This window comes from Pungitius pungitius, chromosome 2 (assembly GCF_949316345.1).
Source record: "Pungitius pungitius chromosome 2, fPunPun2.1, whole genome shotgun sequence".
In the NCBI taxonomy this organism is placed as follows: domain Eukaryota; kingdom Metazoa; phylum Chordata; class Actinopteri; order Perciformes; family Gasterosteidae; genus Pungitius; species Pungitius pungitius.
The window spans coordinates 21,269,535-21,291,538 of record NC_084901.1 but is presented as its reverse complement, the minus strand read 5'-3'; the positions used below and the strand labels follow the sequence as shown (position 1 = coordinate 21,291,538).

The 22,004-nt window shown below is 42.9% G+C and overlaps 1 protein-coding gene across 1 annotated transcript; it reads right to left on the bottom strand.

The window, feature by feature from the left end:
* Positions 1-1,082: 1,082 nt before the first annotated feature.
* Positions 1,083-21,240, bottom strand: slc16a2 (solute carrier family 16 member 2). The gene is made up of 7 exons (XM_037462399.2): positions 20,192-21,240; positions 10,008-10,152; positions 8,697-9,195; positions 7,598-7,741; positions 6,640-6,868; positions 5,266-5,523; positions 1,083-5,170 (listed from the first exon to the last, which is right to left on the bottom strand). Exons 1-6 carry the CDS (start codon positions 20,583-20,585, stop codon positions 5,282-5,284), a joined length of 1,653 nt encoding a protein of 550 aa, XP_037318296.1. The 5' UTR covers positions 20,586-21,240; the 3' UTR covers positions 1,083-5,170; positions 5,266-5,281.
* Between the last annotated feature and the right edge of the window lie 764 nt (positions 21,241-22,004).

The following is a 22,004-nucleotide window of genomic DNA, read 5'->3' as shown; positions in this document are numbered from 1 at the left end:
ACAACAAGTTTAACTTTTTCTTTGTTGATATAATATAATATAATATAAAAAGAAGTAATGACTATCTAGTGAAATAGCTCAATTATTTGAATGAATTTCCAGATCTTTTAATGAAAGAAATGAGTGAGGTGACCCCTGCTGGAAAATCTACGGTGTTACGTTTTTTTGCACTGTATTTTAGACAGTAAGTCTTATGTTTTATTTTCTGGTTAGGGGGGATTTGAAGCATTGTGAAATGTAATTAGAATAAATGTGATTGAACACCTTTCCATTAGGTCACCTGCATCGGGGAAAAGTCTGCTACCTTATTTGGAGGTGTTTCCGTCATCTGAAATATGTCTCCATTAAGGGTTTGAGGAGTTCTTCTCAGTTTTTTTTCCTGAAGATTATCGTTTCATTTAATAATACAATTCTGTCCTCATCCATGCACAAACTCAGGATTCTTATTCACTGTATTGAGGCTTATTTGTGTAAAAGTGAAGCGATCGCCTCCGGATCAAAAAGTGACTTATTCCTGCCTTATGACAACATAAGAAAGAAGATCTCGGTATGTGGACTGGGAGCTCTGCTGCTTTGCCTTCATGATGCATGATTGCCTTCTTACCCCTGAGATACTGAGGTTTTTTCGGGAATGGGGAGTCAAGGGAGGACTTATTGCCTTGATAAACTCAGCCACGTTGCCATGGTGACAAGAAGCACACGATTGAAGACTCGTTCAGTGTCTTGATGCATTCAGAGCATTCTGAAGTTAATCTCCAACATAATTACCTGCAGGGTGGAAGTGGAACAGTTGAGGACTGAAAGCACACCGTCAACAAAAGAGTGACTGGCAATGACAGCAGGAGTTTCTTTCATATTACATCTTTATTGTTGGTTTAATAGAAAAATGGACCTCCTTTGAAACAGATTCAGAATTACTTTATAAAAAAACACCCATAAAATTACCTTAATTTTTCTAGCAGCATGATTTAACACCAGAACTTGTGGCCTCACTTGCCTTGTTTGAACATTTTGTAAAATGACTGAAACAGACATTTGTATTCATATAAAAAGTTATAGCTTATGAAGCGAGGACAGGGGGAGCTTTAAGAAGTGAAGAGAGGTAACTGAGGTTTAACTGCAGGTTTAGAGAAGGAAACAGTTAAGATAGTTAGTTTTCTGATTTGATCATGTAACGCTGTGAGAAGGTGTGTTGCCAAGTGTTGCCATGGCACCATGCAGAAATACTTAAGGGTATTTATAGCTAACAAGCTTTCTAGAACCAATGGAGCACGTAAAGATGTTATTCAGGTCAAAAGCAATAAAAATAAAATAAAATTGTTGACTGGTGGTTGTAAGTTGCAGTATAAGAGGTCCAAGAGGAACATCTACTGAGGTGAGACTGAGAGGCCTGGTTGTGCTGCCTGGTGACTGACTGATACTTTGCTGCTAGATAGCAACAGGCAAAATTAACTTAAGCCTTAGAATAATTTGACATGACACATTTGGATTCTTGTTCACCGACCTTGAAAGAGACCAAAGCGTGTGTGCCTCCCTGTCCTGTGACCTGCATACCATGAGCAAGCACCAGAAGGAAAACTAGAAGTCAACAACACAGGAGAGAAAGGGCAAGTCCAATGAAGATGATTAAAAAAATTAAGTAACAATTTATGGTTTAGGTAAAGGGCTCTACTGCAGGTTTAGCTGGTCCTAAAGGAGATACAATTCATTGTTTGGAGTTCAACATGACGACAAGAGAGTGAAGCGATCACAGGAGATGGACTTGAGCCTAGCAACGCTGCACAGACAAAAACACTAGAAAGCCAAACACGCTGTGCAACCATCCAGATGTACTGTATCATTCATCTACTTTTTTATATATAATCTAAAATCTGTACAGATCAAACAACGGTTTTCAGTAGTTACTAACCAAATTAAAAAAAAAGTTGATGGTTAATCAAAACCATTACAAACGTGTACAGTATAAAGTACACATGTCTAACAATCTGTGCAGAACAAGGAGCATATCGGCAGTTCTGAAAAAGTTCTGAAAAAATGGGTGAGTCTGCTGACTCGGGTCAAATTAAGAAAGGAGGCCACTAACAAAAGATGGAAAATTTACAATAGCTTAATGAAAACAAGAAAACTAATGAATCAAAAGTCAAGTTAAGATCTGGAAAATTCACTTTATAATCTTAAATCTAGAAACCCTGATCAAATGTCCTGCTTCTAGTCGTCGGGTTGGTTAAATCATGTTAAACTGCTAACTAACAAGGTGATGACATGACACAAAGGAATTTGGTGTGAAAAATATAATTCAAAAACACAAATAAACAATTATATTTAGTGTTAAGAGAGATATATATATTGTGCAGGGAAACACAATCAGCTTTTAGCAGGTAACTGAAAGGCTGAAGTCCTTAAATATGGCCACCAGAGACGTATTCATTTTTAATGGCCTTTAGTGGAACAGGTCTCTAGTTCGACGCCAGTACTTTAAAGCGTTAGTGGAGAAGTAACAGAATTTCAAGTTAAAATATGAAGTGGTTCATCAAATTCTTGCCTCCAACATATTTCTGTAAAAATTGTTTACATCGTTGGAGAATGCTATTCAATTGGACCTAATTGGGTTTGGAGTTATTTATGGATGATTTATGGAATTTTGCAATTTCCTGAAGAAAATGTGACCGTTGCGATCTTTATAACACAAAAATGTAATAAGTGAAATTAAATAAATATCAGTGAATCACAATTGATTAGGCAGCAGCATAGAGATTAGGTTAAATAAAACACTAAAATTAGCCAGTAAAAGTAGGAGGTGTCTTACGTTTTAATTAAACACTGTTATTAGGAGCTTCATATTTAACATTTATATCATTTGATCGGCAAAAAAAGGCTGATGAACCTAAAACCTCAAAGGAGGTATAATACTAGTTAGCTTACATCTCTGGTAAGTAGACAATTAAAGCAGTGAGACGGTTAAGAATAACCACTACCATTTATTTTTGTCTGCTACTAAATGTGACACTACCTCAGTCAAACTAGAGGCCCAAGTGCTTTTACTTCCAAACTTCAACCATTACATGGTTCTCCACTGCTTACGGTTTAGTGTCTCTTTGACTTACGTTCAGGATATTAGACATTTATATAAGTGCATTTCTTCAGACAGAGAAATTAAGTCGTGATAAAGATGAGATGATAATGTGGAGGTAGAAGTGAGAGAGAGCAGGAATAGTGAGGGTCAAGAACAACGATACAGAGGACGTAAAGGCAGACTTAAACTGTAAGGAACAATCTCTACATGGGTTTTTGCACCAACTTAAAGGATTAAAGGGAATGGAAGCTTGACATTTCCACAGCTCGGTGGTCGCTAAACAGACACGGATTCGGAGGAAGCCGTGGTTATTGAAAACAGGCGTTTGACAGCTTTCTGGCTCTGAAACCTGACTCTACATCAACAACAAAAGAAACACAACACAGAAGAGTGAATTATAAAGTAATAAGGAACTTGTTCATTGGATTGCTGAGGATTGTTTGATAACTGAGGTACGCGGCAATGAGGTTTGTGCAGCTTTTAGGCTCAAACGTGTTGTAACACAGGAGCCCACTGAGAACCGGCAGTGACCACAGAGAAGGGAATTATCAGAAAGGATAAGCCTACCAACATAACACCGGGGCATTTCCTTCCTTACCAGTTTCCCTCTCTGCCACTCAGTTATGAATATACCCACATTGTAACTAGAACAGCAGCTGTACTTCACATGTTTGTTAAAAACGATCGTTCAAAAGAACTTGTAATCTAAGAGTGCAGAGGTAAGTCGTCCAAACGTTTAGGAAACAGAATTAATATAGAATATCTCAGTGAGGCTGTGACCTTTTTTTCCAATACTGCCAACACAGTGAGTGACGCCCTCATGACACAAAGCTAAACAATCAGCAAACGAATGAGATTATCTGTAAAAAGGCCTGACGAGGGCTCAGGCCGTTGTGCAGCTTTAATCCCAGTAGCCCCCTCAGGTTTGAAAGGTAACAGCTGCTTTCAAGTGCAGATCTACACACAGATTCTGATTAAAATGATACAAATCTAAAGTGGATAGAAATCTGATCAAACCAACAGCTACGACTGCATCACTCCGTCTCTTCCCGCTACAACAAACTACTGTGAAAACTTTTTCAAAGCCATAAAAAACACAGTTTATGCAGATTTGTCCAGTGCCCTGATTCAACTTTTAAAGGCCAATAATAACTGTAGAATTAAAAAAATTAAAAAAACCTGTTGAGTGTTAAGGCTGTAAAGACCTTGCATCAACGATAGCGTTCCATGAAATCCGGGGGCAGATGCACAGACCTCCCGACTCCTCCCCTTCTGATTGCATAAAATAACCTGCCACAAGCAGAAAAGTCCCTGACCTAAATCCACACTGTGACAAAACCTCCAACGAGGGTTCGTGGCACACGGATCAGTGGGACCGATCCACTGCCACAACCACACATCTGTGTCCCCTGCAGGCCGGCTGGTGGAGTAGCTGCTGAAGTATGTTGGACCCTGCGTGTGATTACAGTGTGCGGTTGAGCTGAGTTGATTGCGACTCAGGGCGGATCCCTTCGAATGATTGTCCGTTACAACCCAAGACATTGACAACACATGGATGGTTTTCTCTTGTAGCTGTCACAGTGGTATATAATAAAGCAAATCCCTAAAGAGGAGATCGTGGTTTGGCTAATCAAACTTAATTCAAATGTATTGTGTTGAAAGGAAAAAGCAGATGCATGAGGAACTCTATAAAGAAAGTATGAATTTCTACCCTAATTTTTGTTATCTTTACAGTGTGTTTATATGGAATCTGGAAACAAAGCAATGTGATTTTAGAGCTTCAAAAAAGACAGTCTTCATTTCTTTCCTCTTGGAGGTACGTGTTACTACAGAGTCCCCACAGATTAAACGATCCGATTTTGAGACTGTGTTGTGCTTATCCTCCTTCATTCCTTCCCATGATCCTACGCTGTGCCTTCTTTTGTCCTCTCAGCAGCTAGTGGCCGGAGCGCCCTTTTCGATTTCTCTCCACATAAAAAAAACAAACAGCCCGTGAGAGTCCAGGAGGGTGAGAGGGTAAAATGTCAGACGACAGGAAGTCCGTGGTCGAAAGGCGGGGAATCTAACGATGAGAAAAGGTGCTGGTGGGCTGCATCCCTGCCAAGTAAAAGCGAAAGCAGAGTAAGATATAAGTAGAAGAACTATGTACACAAAACATGTATCCATGCTTGCTGTGTGTATGTATAAGGAACCTTTGTACAGTGCGACTCAGATGTGGGTCTCCACGTCGGTGTAGCCGGGCAGGATGTTTCCATTGGAGCAGCTCTTGGGCTCCCCCGCAGTGGGTAGCATGTGGGTGGTGGTGGTGGAGGTCTCTTCCGATGACGCTGTTGCTTGCAGCCTGCGGTGTATCAGAGGCACGAAGAACAGCACAACGCCTCCCACTATGGGGGGCACCCCGGCCAGGGAGAAGGCAACCGTGTAGTTCCCAAAGTAATCATGTAAGAGACCTGCACGGCAGGGGGCGGCGAGACATGTTAGCACCATCATGATAGAAATCCTGTTTCTGCTGGCCTCTTGTGGTTTACTCCATCGTGTCAATAAACCAACACATCCCCTGTGCTGAATATAGTGCCGTAGATGTGGCTTATTGATGCAATAGCCAGTCTAATTAGTTGAGATTAGTATAAGTGGCGACACAAGAAAAGACCACAATAGTCCCGTTGGAAGTCAACAAGGAGAATGCACCATGGTTATATTGAGCAATAAAACCTCCCCCTGTCTACAGATTGTATGTCCACATTCTATACTTACAAACTGCACCGACAGCAACAAAGCAAGGTGAAGAAGTCCAACATACGGCACCAAATGTTTAATCTACTGCTGAGTGACGTGAGAGCAGCGGGAGGGGCGTGCAGTTGCATTCTTGCCTGTAATCTATGCTTTTGAGGATGTTGCTGCCTTTCTTCTCTATGTAAATCTTTTAATGTAAAAGTGAATATTACAGTGTTAATGTCAGTTTTTTTAATCTACGTGGGACACTTTGGCGGTTTGTCATAAGCCATTATTGTACGTTTAGTCTAAAGTCTAAATATTTGTTCTGGAAGAAAAAATGTCAAACCGTTCAACCTTTGTTTAAAGGGAGCTGAGGCCACAAAAAGGGCCGCTGAGTGTTTTGTGAGAAAAACAACCCGGGGATGTGTGGGATCGGACGTTGGCACGAGAGAGCGCAGAGATGACTCAGTCAACATTTTAAGGGTCTGCCCCCAGTGCACTTCGGTGCAATTCAGTACACCGGCGTTTTCAGAGAGAAGTGGAGCCAGGGAGGAGGGGGAGGAGACATAAGGGGAGTTTAGTACAGAGATCTGATTTTGGCTTTCTTCCCCCTGAAGATAAATCCATAGAGACCCAAACCTCACTACATTCACAACAAATCAATTTTGTATGGTCTGCCTTGCCTTGCATTTGTCTTACTCTCCCTTTTCTTCCTACAGTCAGCTTTCCTCGGATGACATTAATAAGCTTGCTGTGCTCTCCTACTGCCTGAAGACAGGGCAAGAAATCAAATCCGTACGCACTAATGCGTGATTGAGCTGCATGAATCAGTGCCATGTTTTTCCCCTCACCAGCAATGGGTGGACCCGCAGTCATGGGAAGAGACATAAGGCCAAGTAGGTATCCTATAGCCTGCGAGGCCTGCATGGGCCCGACCAGCTCGAAGGCTATGGGAGCCATCATGGTGAGGAAGCAGCCATCACACAGGCCCAAGACCACGCACACGACCACCAGCCCCTCGAACGCCAGGCACTGAGGGATCAGTATGGACATCAAGCCCAGTGCCATGAAGGACACCACCTGAAAGAGACACGGTAACCAGCTTTATTTCCCTCTATGTATCTCTCAAAATGGAATGGCTGTGGGGGGGGAGTCATACTGTACAAATGACTCATGTTTTTTATCTTTGTTGTGCTTGTACATTCAGAACATTTCCCCGGGCCTTTTGACTGCATTGTGAACATTTTGTAACTGCAAGGGCAGAGTACACACTCCAGCTACTATTAGGACTTGGTAATAAACTATTTAAGACGGAAAACAATGCGGTAAAGATGCCATGATTTGCTAGCTGAGAGTTCAAACATCTTTTATCTGCTTCTGAACAGACTTTAATGTTTAAAAATATGAACAGTTCTGAGAGTTAAGGGTCTACTGGCTTGGCGGCCAGGAAGGGGGGACAAAATCACAAATCTGGTTTCTATTCAACTCTGCTCTCGTCTGCTGTGCTTCCATTTCTCCCAGAATGAATCATCCCTGCTACTTCCTAGCTGGGTGATTCTTATGGCAACTCAACGGCTTATTTGTATTCTGGTACTGTAAGTATGTGCGAATCGGCGACAGTCATGTTTATCTTTTGCTATTTTGCTTTTGCAGAATTGTGTTTTTGGGGCTGTGGCATAGAGGGAGGCCTTAAGGGACAAGCTGTCGGTGTTGCAGACTTGGTAGCTTCCTCTTTGTTTTTGGCTAATCTTCACTTGCTCGTTGCTCCGGGGAAGATGACCCATGTTATGCCCTCAAATATTTCCTCACCTGCATGTAGATTTTTTGAAGGCCAGGAATGAGGTCTCCAATTTTCCCAAAAGCAAGGCGTCCCACCCCAGATGAGGCTCCTATGCACACAAGTAGCACCCATTCCTTCTGGGTCCCCTTGAACTGCTCCCTCACGAAATTCATCTATGACACAGAAAGAAAAAACAGACAGACTGCCGCGTGAGCTTTGTCTGCGTGCTCGATGGTTAAATGTGTATTTGTGTACCCATAAGTTAATTGACTTCCAGCTTAAGAAGTCAATTAACCCAGCAAATGATTGTGTGGAGGAATTGTTTATTCATAACCCCAACAAAATGTCTCCATCCACAGACCTTTAGAGCAACGGAACAGGAAGACCCAACGCATATAGGTCAAACCCTCCCACCCTCTCAGCGCTGACCCCCTTAGATAAGATCCAAAACATTAGACCGCCCTCTGAAGTCTTTCCTGATCTTGTGAAATATTTGCTCTGCTTTGAGGGCTCTACGTTCATCAATGGCCATAGGATAGGCATGTTTAGGGATACGGAGAGGCCATACAGGAGAGGTTTCCTGAGGTGGTGGAGCCAATACAAAGACCGGGGCTGTGTTTACATCTGGGCCCGGCCTGAAACAACAGACCTGACGGAGGGAGGTCGGAGCTGGAACATCCGACATCTGGATAGCGCGAGATCGACCTCGCAGCTAGACGCTGCGGCTTTACGCTTAGTCCTCTTCCTTCCCTTTCCCACTATTTCACACCAAAGTGAGCCACAGTTCATATACAGGTTTTAAAATATACTCTGAAATTAAGCTTTGACGAAGGGTTCTAGAAAATCCTCAAAAAATCTAATTTAAGTTTTTTGGAGCCCAAATAAATGTGTTTTTTACACATTTTGTAGATGTATTTATTACTAAAAAGGTTTTGTAGAAATATCAGAAATGCTCCTTTACCATGTAGTCAATGGAAAAGGCTATGTGTGTGCATATGTGCGCATGTGTGTGCATGTGTGTGTGTGTGTGAGATTGATAGCAGCTGGGAGGCTGAGCCCCAGCAGGGAACGAGAAACAACGTAAACACTTATTATTGAAATACAAGCATTCCCCGTTATTGTTCTCACCAGATGGACGTACGGCACAAAGTACCCCAGAACAGCTGTTGCTACTCCGAACGCCCACACTCGGTATGTCAAGATGTGGAACACACGCAGGTTGAAGTACTTCCTGACGCCCCCCAGAACCCTGCTCCACCTGGTCCCCTCCTGAGCAGTGGCTCCTGGCTGGGTTTGGGGTTCGGCGGGGCCGGGACCCATGCCTGGGGGTCCCATGCCTCCTCCAGCAGGCAGTAAAGGTTTGAACATCAGCGCTAGCAGGGCCTGGGCCAACATGAAGAGGCTGAGAATTTGGAAGGTCGTACTGAGGCCCAGAGGTTCCACCACCTTGTTGAGGAGAATCGGGAGGCCCATGGAGAAGAGGCTGGCACCCGCAGTCACCACGCCGTTGGCCAGGCCAAGGCGCTGGCGGAAGTAGTGTCCGAGGATGACCAATGAGGGCTGGAAAGCGAAGGAGGAGCCACAGCCAAACAGGATGCCATAAGTGAAATAGCGAAGGCTCAGGGATCTGCAATGGAAGACAAACGGGGGGGTGGGGGGGGGTGTCAAAGGACAAAGGAGGCGCTGTACGTCATGCAGAATGCAAAGCCCCTTGTGGACGATTTGTGACACTGGACTGAACAAATAAATATTTAATCAAATCTTATTGGCTTGATGACTACATTGGTATTAATTCACAATATAAGCTTCCACAGAGCCGCAAGTAGTGTTTGTGGAGCTCACAGACAGCGGGCAGCGACGCACTGTAAAGAAAATCTTATTCGCCAGGTACCCCAAACACTGCAGATGTTTGATTACCTTACATCCATTACTGGAGCAGAAAAAGACACCCAGACAAAAGATTTGAAGAATTCAAAAAATGAAATTAGATTCAATGCACATGCATCGGCCAAAGAACAATGCCTTGCATGCATGGGAGGAGAGCGGGAACATAAATCAGCTACTGCTCTTTTTACATTTTTGTAGGTAATAAAACATCCAAGGTTTTCCAAAAAAAGGCCTCTGTGGAATTGGAAGTATAGGTTTATTTCCGTTGTTGTATCTATCTTCACATATCTCTCTCTCACTCTGCGCAGCTGTATAAGTGAGTATAGAATGTGTGTCTCTGAGATAAAGTGTCAATATCCTATACTAAATTATAAAAAAGCATCTTTGATGCTTCTTATGACTAACTGCACGGCCATTATGACACATTTGAAACATCTCAAGAGTAATTATTTTTCAGCAACACAAATGCTTTGGTCCCAAGTACATCACGGGCGCAGAGTGGGGCTAGGACAGGTGTCTTCACTCATATGTACAGTATGTACAGTAGCTTACTTTGCAAAGGATGTGCTGAGCAGCCCTATAAAAGCCACCAGTGCCCCGCTGACGCCCGTCTTCCTACAGCCGAAGCGGTCTGTGAACATGCTGACCACAGGTGAACAGAAGAAGATCATGCCCATGGCCAGGGACCCGACCCATGCTGGGGAGGAGAGAGGAGTCATTGTCACAAACATGTGGATTCCCTGTAGGTTGTAGGCTGTCACTGATAACAAATTAGAAACAGTCTAGTACCCGTCGTCACATCAAACAAGCCTCAAGTTCACAATGAAATGTGTGCTGTAAATCAATGTGTCATTGGTATATAGGAAACCACACCATGTACTAAAACCGACATTGTAAAATTCATTAATTAATTTTCACCCTTTTCTGCTTGGCTCATTTGATCATATGCCGTTGGAGAGTTTTCTTCTGAGCAGCTTTATTATAAACTATTCATAGAGTCACACAAATGTAGTATCAAAAGCGCCCCACTTGAGAACAGGACGTACAAGTTGTTATAGTAGAAGAATGAGAATGTTAAATACATCCTTTGCATATTGAAGTCATTGTATAAAACAACGTGCCACCTGCGGTCTCTCTGGAGGCCACCGACGAAGGTAATTCATGTTGAATCATGTGCTCCCATTGCCTCGTAGTCATTTCATCAAAATATCATTTACGGTAGCTTTGAAGTAATAAAGGCCTTTGTATATAAATTGTTTTCATGAAAATTTCTCTCTATATCTCTCTTTCTCCGAGACATTTATTATTATCTGATCTATTTTTATGAATTCATGTAACCGTGCTCTTTATTGTGTCCTCACTTGCACCATCCGACACACTCTGTTAGATTTCTCCAGGTGACTAAGCAGATCAAATGGTGGATCATGGTGGATAGATCTGTTAAAACATAACAGACCAGAGTGATCCAGAAGAGACGCGTGTACCCTGAAGTGCAAACAAACAAGTGTCTAGGTCCAGTCTCCCGGGGAGCAAAGGTAGCATTAATGTCTACCAGGCTGTCTGGGATGTAAGCCACACTGAACCAACAGCTCAGTGAGACCAGAGAGCACGGCAAACAGGTGGAAGGACTGATTTACCTATTTACACACAGAGTTTGAATCATGAGCTCTGCAACACTATACAACCTCAGTCTTTGATATGTTGGATGACCTAAGATGTGTGTACTATACAAACAGATCTGCAGCTACACAGTACTCACTACAAATGTTGTGTAGCTTAAGGGTGGACTGCTCCCAAGTCTTCCTATAGTTTGTTCATCCAAATGGACGGGGAAATTCACGTATTTAGCGTGTACTTAGCTTGAAAATGTTGTGCTTTTCCCGGCAAAATATTTAAAGGTAAACCTTGGGCAGAGATATTCACAAAGGAAACACTTTGAGAAAAATCATTTCACATCACAACTTAAGGCATACAGCAAATATTTGCAGTGCATTTGTATGTTTAGTATGGTGCAACAGTAAAGTAGGTCAGCTATATTGAATTTCAAGTGGTCCCTCTTATTGTACTCCCAAACCATTTTAAGTGAAACACCATACAATTGATACCATTAAGACAGAACTCAATGACAAAGTTGCATGAGTTCCAATTAGCACTTGAATTTGGATTTGGCTTCCCATAAGCCCCTTAGCATTACAATTGCACCATATCGTACTACTGATTTAGAGCGCTAATAAGCATTCTTAGTATTAGACTCGATGTGCTTCAAACTACTATAAGCTTTTTAGAACGACCTTACCGCCACACAGATTCAGAGGCAACACAGTTTGGACCTATCTTTTTAGCTGCTACATGTAGTAAGAATAAATCAAAGTAAAGTCACAAGTCATAAGACCAAAACCAAGAGATGTTAGACGCTAAATGTTCTGTATAGCCGAGGAGACCTTTCGAGTTGGCACTCAATTTTCTGTTGGTTTCTCACGACAAGTCATTTCCTCCGACAACATTAATATGAAAATATTGATAACAGCCGTTTTAAGTACACTGAACTAGGGCTGGGCAGTACACCGGTTGAACTGGTACACCGGTATGAGATTGAAGTTCTCACGAATCGTTCATAGCAGTGTTACCCATAACACCCTGACGTTGGTATTTGGCAGGCGGCGTAGTTTAGAGTCATTAAGGATCACGCATTGCTCGGATCTACTTGTCTTACGTGTGTTGAGAGTGAGTCATGGTTATAACTGATTCTGCATGCTGGGTACAGCTCACAACAAGAAGTAACTCTGTTGCTACATGAACACTAGCAGCAACAACAAGCTAACACGCTAACTAGCTAACGCGCTAACACGGGTCGGCCAGCGAGCGGCGAACAGCACACGTGTGTTGCACCATATTTGCACCGAGGGGCAAATATTTGGCTCTCCAGTAATGAAAGGTACTATGTAGATGACACAATATAAGCATGAATGTAAGGGGATACTTTTGGTTTAATGAAGGCTCGGAAAAGTCATCAACCGATTCCTACAGTGGTGGATTTGGCTCGTGGGAAAAGTCTAAACTGTGTGTACAAAGACACATACCATATGTCAGAAATACAACAGAAACCTTCAAAATAAATGACAAATGTACAATACAAAGCTCTATAACTGAATTGCCAGAAAAAATGCCCTAACCTCATACAGCTGACAGAACCAGATCAGGTTTAGTTTGCGTTGCCTCTGGTACCAGGACAGAAACATGCGTACCTGTCCCCCCAAGCCGCTGTTTCTAGGATCACTTTTGCCTTCCCCCTTTTTTCTCCTTCTTATCATATTTCTCAATAATGATGTCACTCAAGACAGCTCAACCCATTTCTGTTGATTGTCAATTGGCTCATGTCAAGATGGTTTGTCTGAAAGGATCCCAGGGTTGGAAACTCTCTCACCCATTTTCCACCGCCCCACTGTGATGTCTCCCATCTCGACGTCCTGTATCTTGTGTACTCGCTTCGCAGTTTATCCCAGAAAGTTCTCATAAATACATTACAGTGGATTGGAAAGTCTGGTCACTAGTCTTGAATAACTATTCTCTCCATCTGTCACTAAAGTTCAGTTATGGGTAAATAATGGATGATTAGTCCCTTCATCTTAACCTTGAGCCCGGTGCTTTGATGTGCATCTTTGGTGTTCAGGGAAATGAAGACCACAACTTTAACTTTGAAAAAACACAAAACCATAATTGCGTTTTCGACTCTCTTGGCACGAAGGAGAATCCTATTGGACTGGAAGTCATGTAGCCCTCCCAACTCCTCCATGTGGACCTGGTGTTCTTTTTAAAGTTGGAGAAATTCAAATCCACTTGGGGCTTGATCATACAATACTTTGATAAAACGAAGACTGGACCCATAAGGTTAATGATTTCTGTTTTTTCTGGGTGTCTGTACTAACCTCCTACACCGTATTTAATACTTTGTGTATACTTTAGCTACCTTTACTGTAATGTGCTTTTTGGCAAATGAGGCCGTGCAATTTGTTTTGTGTTGGGGGGAGATTTGGGGGTAGAAATTAAAGTGTGTGTGTGGGTGGGGGGGGAGAAAATGTAAAATGTGTAAAAGTGTAATGTATAACTTGGCTTATCATAATAAACAGAACTTACAAAATCAAATAATAATGGATGATTGATTGGATTGTACGATAGGGCATTTTACGCTCTCCCGTAAAGAGAGATGGGGGCTGAGAGTAAGGAGGAACACACCCATAAAAGTTAACATCAATACAAATTTACAAAATACACTGCATTTCACTCAGGGTAGGCCTATTGAAGACGTTGTGTAAAACGGTTTAGTTTGAAGACTAAATAATCAAGGATTTAACTAATCGTGTCACTTTGCTTATCGACTATATTATCACAGGAGACTGATCACAACATGACAGTGTATAGCGATTAGGAAATACTAGAAAGAATAGAGAACATACATCATATTGTTGAGGCCAAGTATGTGAGATTGACATGTTGAAATCAAGCAATTACTTCATTCAAGCCTACATCCACATGCTTTCTTGACTGAACCCCTGTGGAGAAGATGATGGGGGTCGCTGTTATAAAGTGCCCTCACGGTTACTGTGTACACATGAATACATATAAGGACCTTCAATCACAGGCTAAAAAATTCATTCAAAGTCATTCCCCCACTCTCCCCCGCTCTTTTCCGACTAACACCCCCTCTCAGCACCCATTTTACTCCGCCCCAGCGCAGGCTGAAGGTCTGTGAATGGACTGTGCTCATTACAGACGATTAGGTGCTCCAAAGAAAAGAAACAGGACACAGCCATGGAGATTGAAGTCAAATGAAAAGATGTGTGCGTGGGTGTGTGCGTGTGGATGTGTGCATGTGCGTGTGTTGGATTATGGATTAAATTCACAAAAGGTTGCACTTGTCAACTTGCAGGTAGAGTACAATAACAACAATAACAAGTATCCATTGTGTTCTTATGTTAGGACAAGGATGAAATTTGAAATGAAAAATCTCTACTTAGTAGTAGGGCTGCACGGTATGGCCAAAAATCCATATCACAGTATTAACAAACATTCAGACGGTATCGCGGTATATCACGGTATTACTTTTTTAAGTAAACACATTAATTTATTGGCCCCCGAAAACGACCGGAGACCTGGACAGCTGTTCGCTGCTCGCTGGCCAACTTGCTCCTGGCCGGCAACTTAGCTCGTTAGCTCGTTAGCTCATTAGCTCGTTAGCGTGTTGGCCTGTTGTGGCTGCAAACAGCCTACCCGAACAGCTTGCTGGCCAACTTGCCGGCGAGTTAGCTTGGTTGCGTGTTAGCTCCTTAGCTTGTTTTGGCTGCTAGTGTTGCCACCAGAGGCTCGACAAACTTTGCAATAAATTGTTTTCTGATCTTACGTCGAATTTATCAAAATCAAAAACCCTCCAAACAGACACGGCTCCTCTCTTGGGCACAAGTTGTGTTGATGCATCTCTGGTCTCTGGTTGTTCCTCCTGTATCGCTCTTTTCCGTGTTTTCATGTAGCAACAGAGTTAACGTTAGTTACTTCTTGTTGTGAGCTGTACCCAACATGCCGGTCAGCGTGGGTTATTCATTGTTGCTATAAAATTATAACCATGACTCACTCTCAACACACGTAAGACAACTAGCTCCGACCGCCAGGTGCTGACATGGAAAAATAAAATCTGCCGCCTGCCAAAGAGCAACTTCAGTTGTTATGGCGTAACACCGGTATAAACGGTATGAGAGAATTTCATACCGCAAGGAGATAGTATACCGGTATACCGTTTGAATCTGAATACCGTGCAGATAATTCTACGTAGTATATTGTCAAAATTCTTTGTAGGTGCTTGTACTATTGCTCTGAACTCACTAGATCTTCCCCCTTTGAGTGAGCGTACTTCTAGGTCTCTTACTATTAGTTTAATGGAAATAGGATGTCTTGTATTTTATATAAACATATTCTATAGGATTATATTCTTGTAAAATATTTCACTGAATCAACATTGTAAATGGAGCGAAACCTTATTTCCCAACCACAGTGGTAAAGCCATAAAAAACACATCACTGTCCTGATGCCTTCTTTCGGATTACACTACCTCTAGAAACAAATATTTCACCAACCAAACAATGTATGTGCTCAAAATAGTCTTTGCCACACATTCAAGAAACTATTGTCCTACATGTTTTTGAGAACTGTAACGGATTGTCTGAGGTACAAGCCCACTTCCTCACGGCCACGTTTAATGTCTTTGGCAAGCTGGGCGAGATGTTAATGTGTGACGCACATGGTCCCTTCCACTGAAAAACACAGACACTAAAAGAAGCTAAACAGTATCATGGGAATATGGGAAACATCCTGTATGATGATTTAAGTTGAAGAAAATTGGATTGAACCAAAAATGTTTTTGTTGGAGAGTGTTCACTAGACAAAGTCTGTAGAAAATGGGAGCTATAAAATGGTGAATTCTGATGGAACGGTTGGCAGGGTTAGCGAACTGAAAGTTTGCTTAATTCTTACCATCGGCTCATACTCATCTGCTCATATTCCTACTAGGAATTACCAGGAAGAAGGTCAGGCTGAAAATGGAGGAGCATTGCATGACAAGTGGACAAGTCCTTCAGGGGACCAGCTGTCTTCAAACAAGTCACCCGCGGTCCACAAAGGTGTCACACACACTTTTTCTAGCACCCCCAGTTCAAACGACTGTCGCTTCTCATCCTCCTACCAGATGCCTGGGTACCTCTTCCTCCTCATCACCTAACTGCCCCACCCGTCCACACACCTGTTCCCCCTCCCCTCATCAGCTGTGCCCGACTCTCCCCGCTCACTCGTTGACTCCCTCTCCACATTTACCGATTCACTTACAGAGTTGCGGTTGCCGTGCTCTGTCTACCATTTGAACTCCCCTTCTGTGAGACAATAACGCACTTCCAACGGTCTACATTTGGGCGACCTTCCTGTTGTTCTGCATACCAGCGTTGAAGTTGTTTAATTGCTAGCCTCACTAACGGAAAAGCCTTGCGGATGTGTCATGCGTCATGTCCCTGAGTACGTGAAGTTTTAGGAGACTCTAATCCCAGCCAAACTCGTTCACCTTCTCTTTTGGAATCCCAGAAATGCCCCACTGCTTCCTGATCTGCCAACCTGTGATCAAACTGGTTAACTGTTTCATCTGCAGCTTGAATCAAAGCCTGTTTGTGGAATTTATTTCAATACTAAGTCCTCCAAATGTTTTTTCTTTGCATTCCCAGATTGAGGGTGAATGTTTTCTAATTAGAGAGAGTGTAGCAACGTAGTTACCACAGCTGTTGTTAAAAAGGTTTCTTAAGTGTCATCAGTGTCTTTTGTAGCTCTTAATGGAAAACTCCATTAACGGCCAAATGCTGCTGTCAGTAAGGTCTATAGTCTGTTCACTTAACTGGAGGCAAACAACTCCTCTTCTTTGGCCTCTGCTTTAAGACCCAAATAGGACTACGACATAGGACTCTCTTCATGCAATGTCCGCATGATCGGTTTTTCATTAGAGGCATATAAAGATAGGAAATCATTTCAAGTGTTATTAAAAAGAGGAATCACTTGTTCCCTCAGCCCCTTTCTTTGCCGCCTCACTCCCATTGCCCGTTTTTGCAAACTCTGCCGCAGCAGAGACGCCGCCGTGCGACCTTTTCTTAAGTCTTTTGTAGGGTTGTCACGATACCGAAATTATGACTTTGATACTATCCCTGCCAAAATATTACAATACCCGATACTTTTGATACGATACCACAAATAAGATACTGGAATATTTATCTATGATAGTAATAAATAAAACATCTGTAAGGTTCCCTTTTTACCAGCTTGGTCCTGCCCAACTTTTTGAACACTTAACAAATGGCATTCATATTCGTATTAGCTCACAGTAAGATATTAATGAAAACGACATAGTAAAATCATAGCATTGATTATACACGGCTATGTAGGCCTATTGTCCGTATCTGACGATTTGACTACATAGTTATTTCCGTAAGTTTGAATTATATCATTTTACAGATGTGTCTTTGAAGTGAAAAAAAAAATAAAGCGATGTGGGGTGGGTAAATTAAAGATGGACACATAATTAAATTTCCCCCCTTTATTCAAAAACGAGTGTGTATTATTTGGTACAATTTTGTGTGCATTCTGACCTCATTTCCCACGCACAAGAAAGCGAGGTTTCACTAAGTTTGGCTGCTAGCAAGACACCTCGTTAACGATGTTAGCAAGCTGGTTATAACACGCTTGGACATTGATGCAAGTATTAAGTGCTCTTGCGTCGGCTTCTTTGAACGCTACGTGCAGCGTATATAGCGGCACAGATGAGACCATTTAATGTGGGCGAGGTTGGAGATGAACCAGCGCGGATTGTTTTTTTATCGTGAGACAATGGATGTGTGGCGTGAGTGCGTGTGAAAACATGCAAAAGCATGTGTCACACGGGGGAACCGTGAGAGGTGGCAGCCCTGTAGCTGTGTTGGCTAGAAGGACAACAACTTTCCTAACAGTCAAACATCAGCAAATGCAACACAAGACAAAGCAGACGTCCTCTTTTACCCGGACATTTCCTCTTTTGAGACCAAAGAAAATAATAAATAGTAGTCCTATTACTAAGTACCGGTACTAAAAATATTCAAAATCGTAGCGTTTTCAACGCAAGGGTACCGCGGTACCTTTCGAGTACCGGTACAACGTGCAACATTAGTCTCTTGAGCACGTGGCTCCACCGTCATGGACCACACGTCACCTTCACCTGCAAGCTATTTTGTACATGCTGCAACATCAGAAATGAAAGCTCTTACAGTGCCATACTGTAATCATTGAGTAAAACACCAACATCTGCAACTAATAACCTTCTACTTCATTAGCATCTTGTACTTGGGAAAAAAAGCTGATCTGATCCCCCACATTGATACTTATAAGCTATTTTGAAAATCTCCTGTTTACCCCTCAACGCTTAACAAATACAGAGTGTAATTGAGCTTGGCATAAAGACTTAATGGTAATCATATCTCAATCGTTCCGTTCCGTCTCTCCTCATGGCGCCGTGGTGCGCCGCTTTTGAAATTGCTTTATGATGCGCTACGCATGAGAATTTTACTTTTACTGATCTCTCAGACTGGACAGTGGTTCAAAAGAAGTTTTTACAACTGTGGCTATTGTCACTACGCTGTTCTCCTGTGTTTTCCTCTATTGCAGATGGGAGAGGTCAGCACAAGCTTAATCCTCCCACACACCACGAATCAAATCCAAGGAACGGCCCCAAAAAAGGGGCAAAAGCTGACTAGTAATACCTTTACAGCAAATACCCTCTGTTGAATGCAAGACATACTTTACTACATACATTTCTATTACGCAAGACCAGAAAGTAATGTGAGGCCTTGTCGAAAAAAGCCCCCCACACACAGTCATTTCCTTTACATTAGATTAGAGATAACAAGGTTACAAATGTCATTTGATAAATAAACCTGTGCATAAATGAGACTGAACATGCTAGAGTCTTTTGGTTCTCACTTAATGCGTTGTTTTCTTCAGTAGCTGTTTTCATGTTGATGAAAGGTTTTCAGGGAACAGTCTGTAATCCCTTCCAACATCCCGACCTTAACCTTCGCTGAGGGTGGTGGATTTTGAGTGGAAGTTAAGAAAATACATACTCACGTTACATGATGCTTCCCCTCCTGAAAAACTTCACTTACAGTCTAAAACGAAGCATTTTTATAGGTTGGGAAATCTTTGTTTTCAGGTTCCTCTGCACGGAGACCTTGAAAGTAACATAAGTGATTTACATATTAATATGTGTCTGCTACATTATATGGCTGTGCCATAGTTATAGTTTGGCAACGCCGGAACATTCAGCAGTGAATGGTTCAAATTGATATGTGGCGGGAGACTGAAGGTTGAACATTGGCCATATTATGGTCATGTACACCATGTCACCATGACAGCTTAACTGTGAAAAATATAAATACAAATTCCGTGAAAAAAATGATCACAGGATCTTTTTGCTTATATACTATATTTGGCTGTGTCTAACATTGGATTTTTGTCACATGCCACCTCTCTTGGCGCCCTCTAACCCTCTGACCATAAACCCCATACAAGTAATGTATTAATAGATTAAACATGGGGTAAGTGACATTCTGTGTAATATTTAGGGAAGGGGGCACAGATTCTGCGCGAAATCTTTTGCAAGTTTGAAAAGTTTGCCGGGTCACTTTTCGAGTAATTGAAAAGGCTGAGGTGCATTTCTGTAACATGGCTGTGAAAAGAGCCATTTTAAGTTGAAATAACAATGATGTTGATGAATGGAGAGCAAGGAGAGACCTGCTCTGTCCAAATGCCTGTTAATGATCATCAGCGATGGTGCCCTCCAAGAAAACATGTGGATGACCAACTCGAACAAGGTGCAAGGAGCATTCTTTAAACTGCAGAAACACTTAACTGAACCAAAACCACATGTGGACTACAGATGTACTAGCCAGGCACGTTATGTAATAACAATGTAACACTATGTGCTTCGTGTGCCACTTTGAGGGCACAGTGAACCCACTTGAACTCTGAGAAGAGCCATGTTTCTATAAGGGGCATGGACGCATACATACATACTACCGTGGAAGCCGGCGTCACCCGAGGAGATGTCACGTGGAAACGACCGCGCATGCAATCCTATACAAACGCCCATCTGTCCATCAGTCGGTGTCTCGTCTTCTGGTACTCACCCACTTTGAACTGAGACGTCTTGTCGTTCGGGTCATCGTGCTCCTTCATCAGCATCATGTGCAGGATGCCGAAAGAGTTTTGAATGCCGAAGATCGACCCATTGCACCAAGTTGCCGCGAAAACCACCAGCCAGCCGAAACCCCCCTCGGGGGGGACGAACGCGCCTCCTCCGCCGTGCTCCTCCATCTGGACGGCCGACTCGCAGTCGGTGACCGGGGACGGGGCCGGTTTGGAGCCGGCCTCGAGCAACTGCACGGAGCTGTCCTCCTGCGCGACGCTGGGCTCTTCCCCCGGCGCCCCGTCACCCCGCCGCTCCGTCCGGGGGTCAGCAGCTGTCTCCTCCGGCCGGGACGCTCCGCTAGACGGCTGCGCCTCTAACCCATAGAGCCCCATGCTGTCTGGTCTGTCAAAGAGGTTACTGTGGGCTCTAGGCGGCGCACATGCATGGGAAATAGGTCACTGACATAAGAGCGCAAATTTGAATAACAGATTTGATTGGCTCTCTGTCAAAAAAGTGCGAGGGAGACGGACGGCCCGCACTGACGGACGAACCCTTTTTCACGCGCCGGCTTGTAGCCGAAGTCCGTGCGTCAACTTTAGCGGATGGACCCGGACCTGCGAACGTTAAAATGTCTCATTCTGTTTAGGAGCTGTATTTTTTCCGGGAATTAGCAGGCGCCGCCTATTCCTCCTTTAAAAAAAGCCGAGCCCGTGTCGCTCCAAGTAGCCTAAACACAACAATCGCGTCGGTTACTTCTGCTGGTGTCGCCACAGATCGTCAACCTGTGAAAGCGTTCGCTCGTTTTCATCACCGTGTCATCCCGGCTCGCACACCCCGCCTCCCCCGGCGATTCAAGAAAACGACGAATGCGCTCCTCCTCCCCTACCTGGAACCGTTACGCGTTGTAAACATGAGGCGTGGGGCCCGCGCTGTTCGGGTGGCCGTCACTGCTCTCTATTAAAGTGTAAATGGGGTAACGGCCACCATTGAAGAGATCGCCCCCGCCCCCACCACTCATCCCTCGTCCCCAGCGGTTGGACCCTTCTAACCAATGGCGAAGCTCCGATACAGTTGTGGAACGAGTTTACACTTCGCATCCGCTTCGGGTTCACGGAAAGATCCGAGTTCAACGTCTAGCAAACATCGGCTTAACACGGTACAGGTGTGTGTACGAACTGTAGCGTTTACAATTCATGCGGAAATATATCTTTATTACACTACAGTTGTAATTGAATATTATAGAATATATCATTGGATTATTGTTATAGATTAATGTAAAAACAGCGACATTTTAGCATATTTAACTATATATGTTATATTTAACTATATTTGTTGTTAAAGTATACAGTATATAAACGAAACATTATTAAAGAGAAATACACATATCTCCAAGTTGTACTTTAAATTTACTTGTTTACGCTGTTATTTTTTACTCAAGGAAAACATCTGCATGCTTCGTAAATCATTGTGAAAAACCAAACATTTTGATTATGGTTTTCTATACATGTTTACACCTTTCGAACTAATAATGTAATCTGGTTCATCTTTATGACACGAGCAGTCCCCAGGCAGAGATGATTACATTTACATTACATTGTTAGATTTGTTCCAGAAAGATACAAGGGGTTTATTTATCTGCCTTCACGTGATTGTAGCGGATGGTGTTCACCACTAAGTGGAGCTATAACTCAGTGGAAGTGTTTGGTTCTGGATGGAAGTTCTCAAAGATTTTACATTGGAGTTTAGTAGGTGACTGATTTGCCTTTTACGTTAAAGTTACCGACCTGTACCATATTTCTGCTTCACATAGC

Bases quoted from the DNA above. Each gene is read 5' to 3' on its own strand.
- slc16a2 (XM_037462399.2), bottom strand. From the start codon at position 20,585: ATGGGGCTCTATGGGTTAGAGGCGCAGCCGTCTAGCGGAGCGTCCCGG. The intron at 7,742-8,696 runs GTGAGAACAATA...TCTGTGTCATAG, and splicing joins TTGTGCCGTACGTCCATCTG to ATGAATTTCGTGAGGGAGCA. The intron at 6,869-7,597 runs GTGAGGAAATAT...TGTCTCTTTCAG, and splicing joins TTCAAAAAATCTACATGCAG to GTGGTGTCCTTCATGGCACT.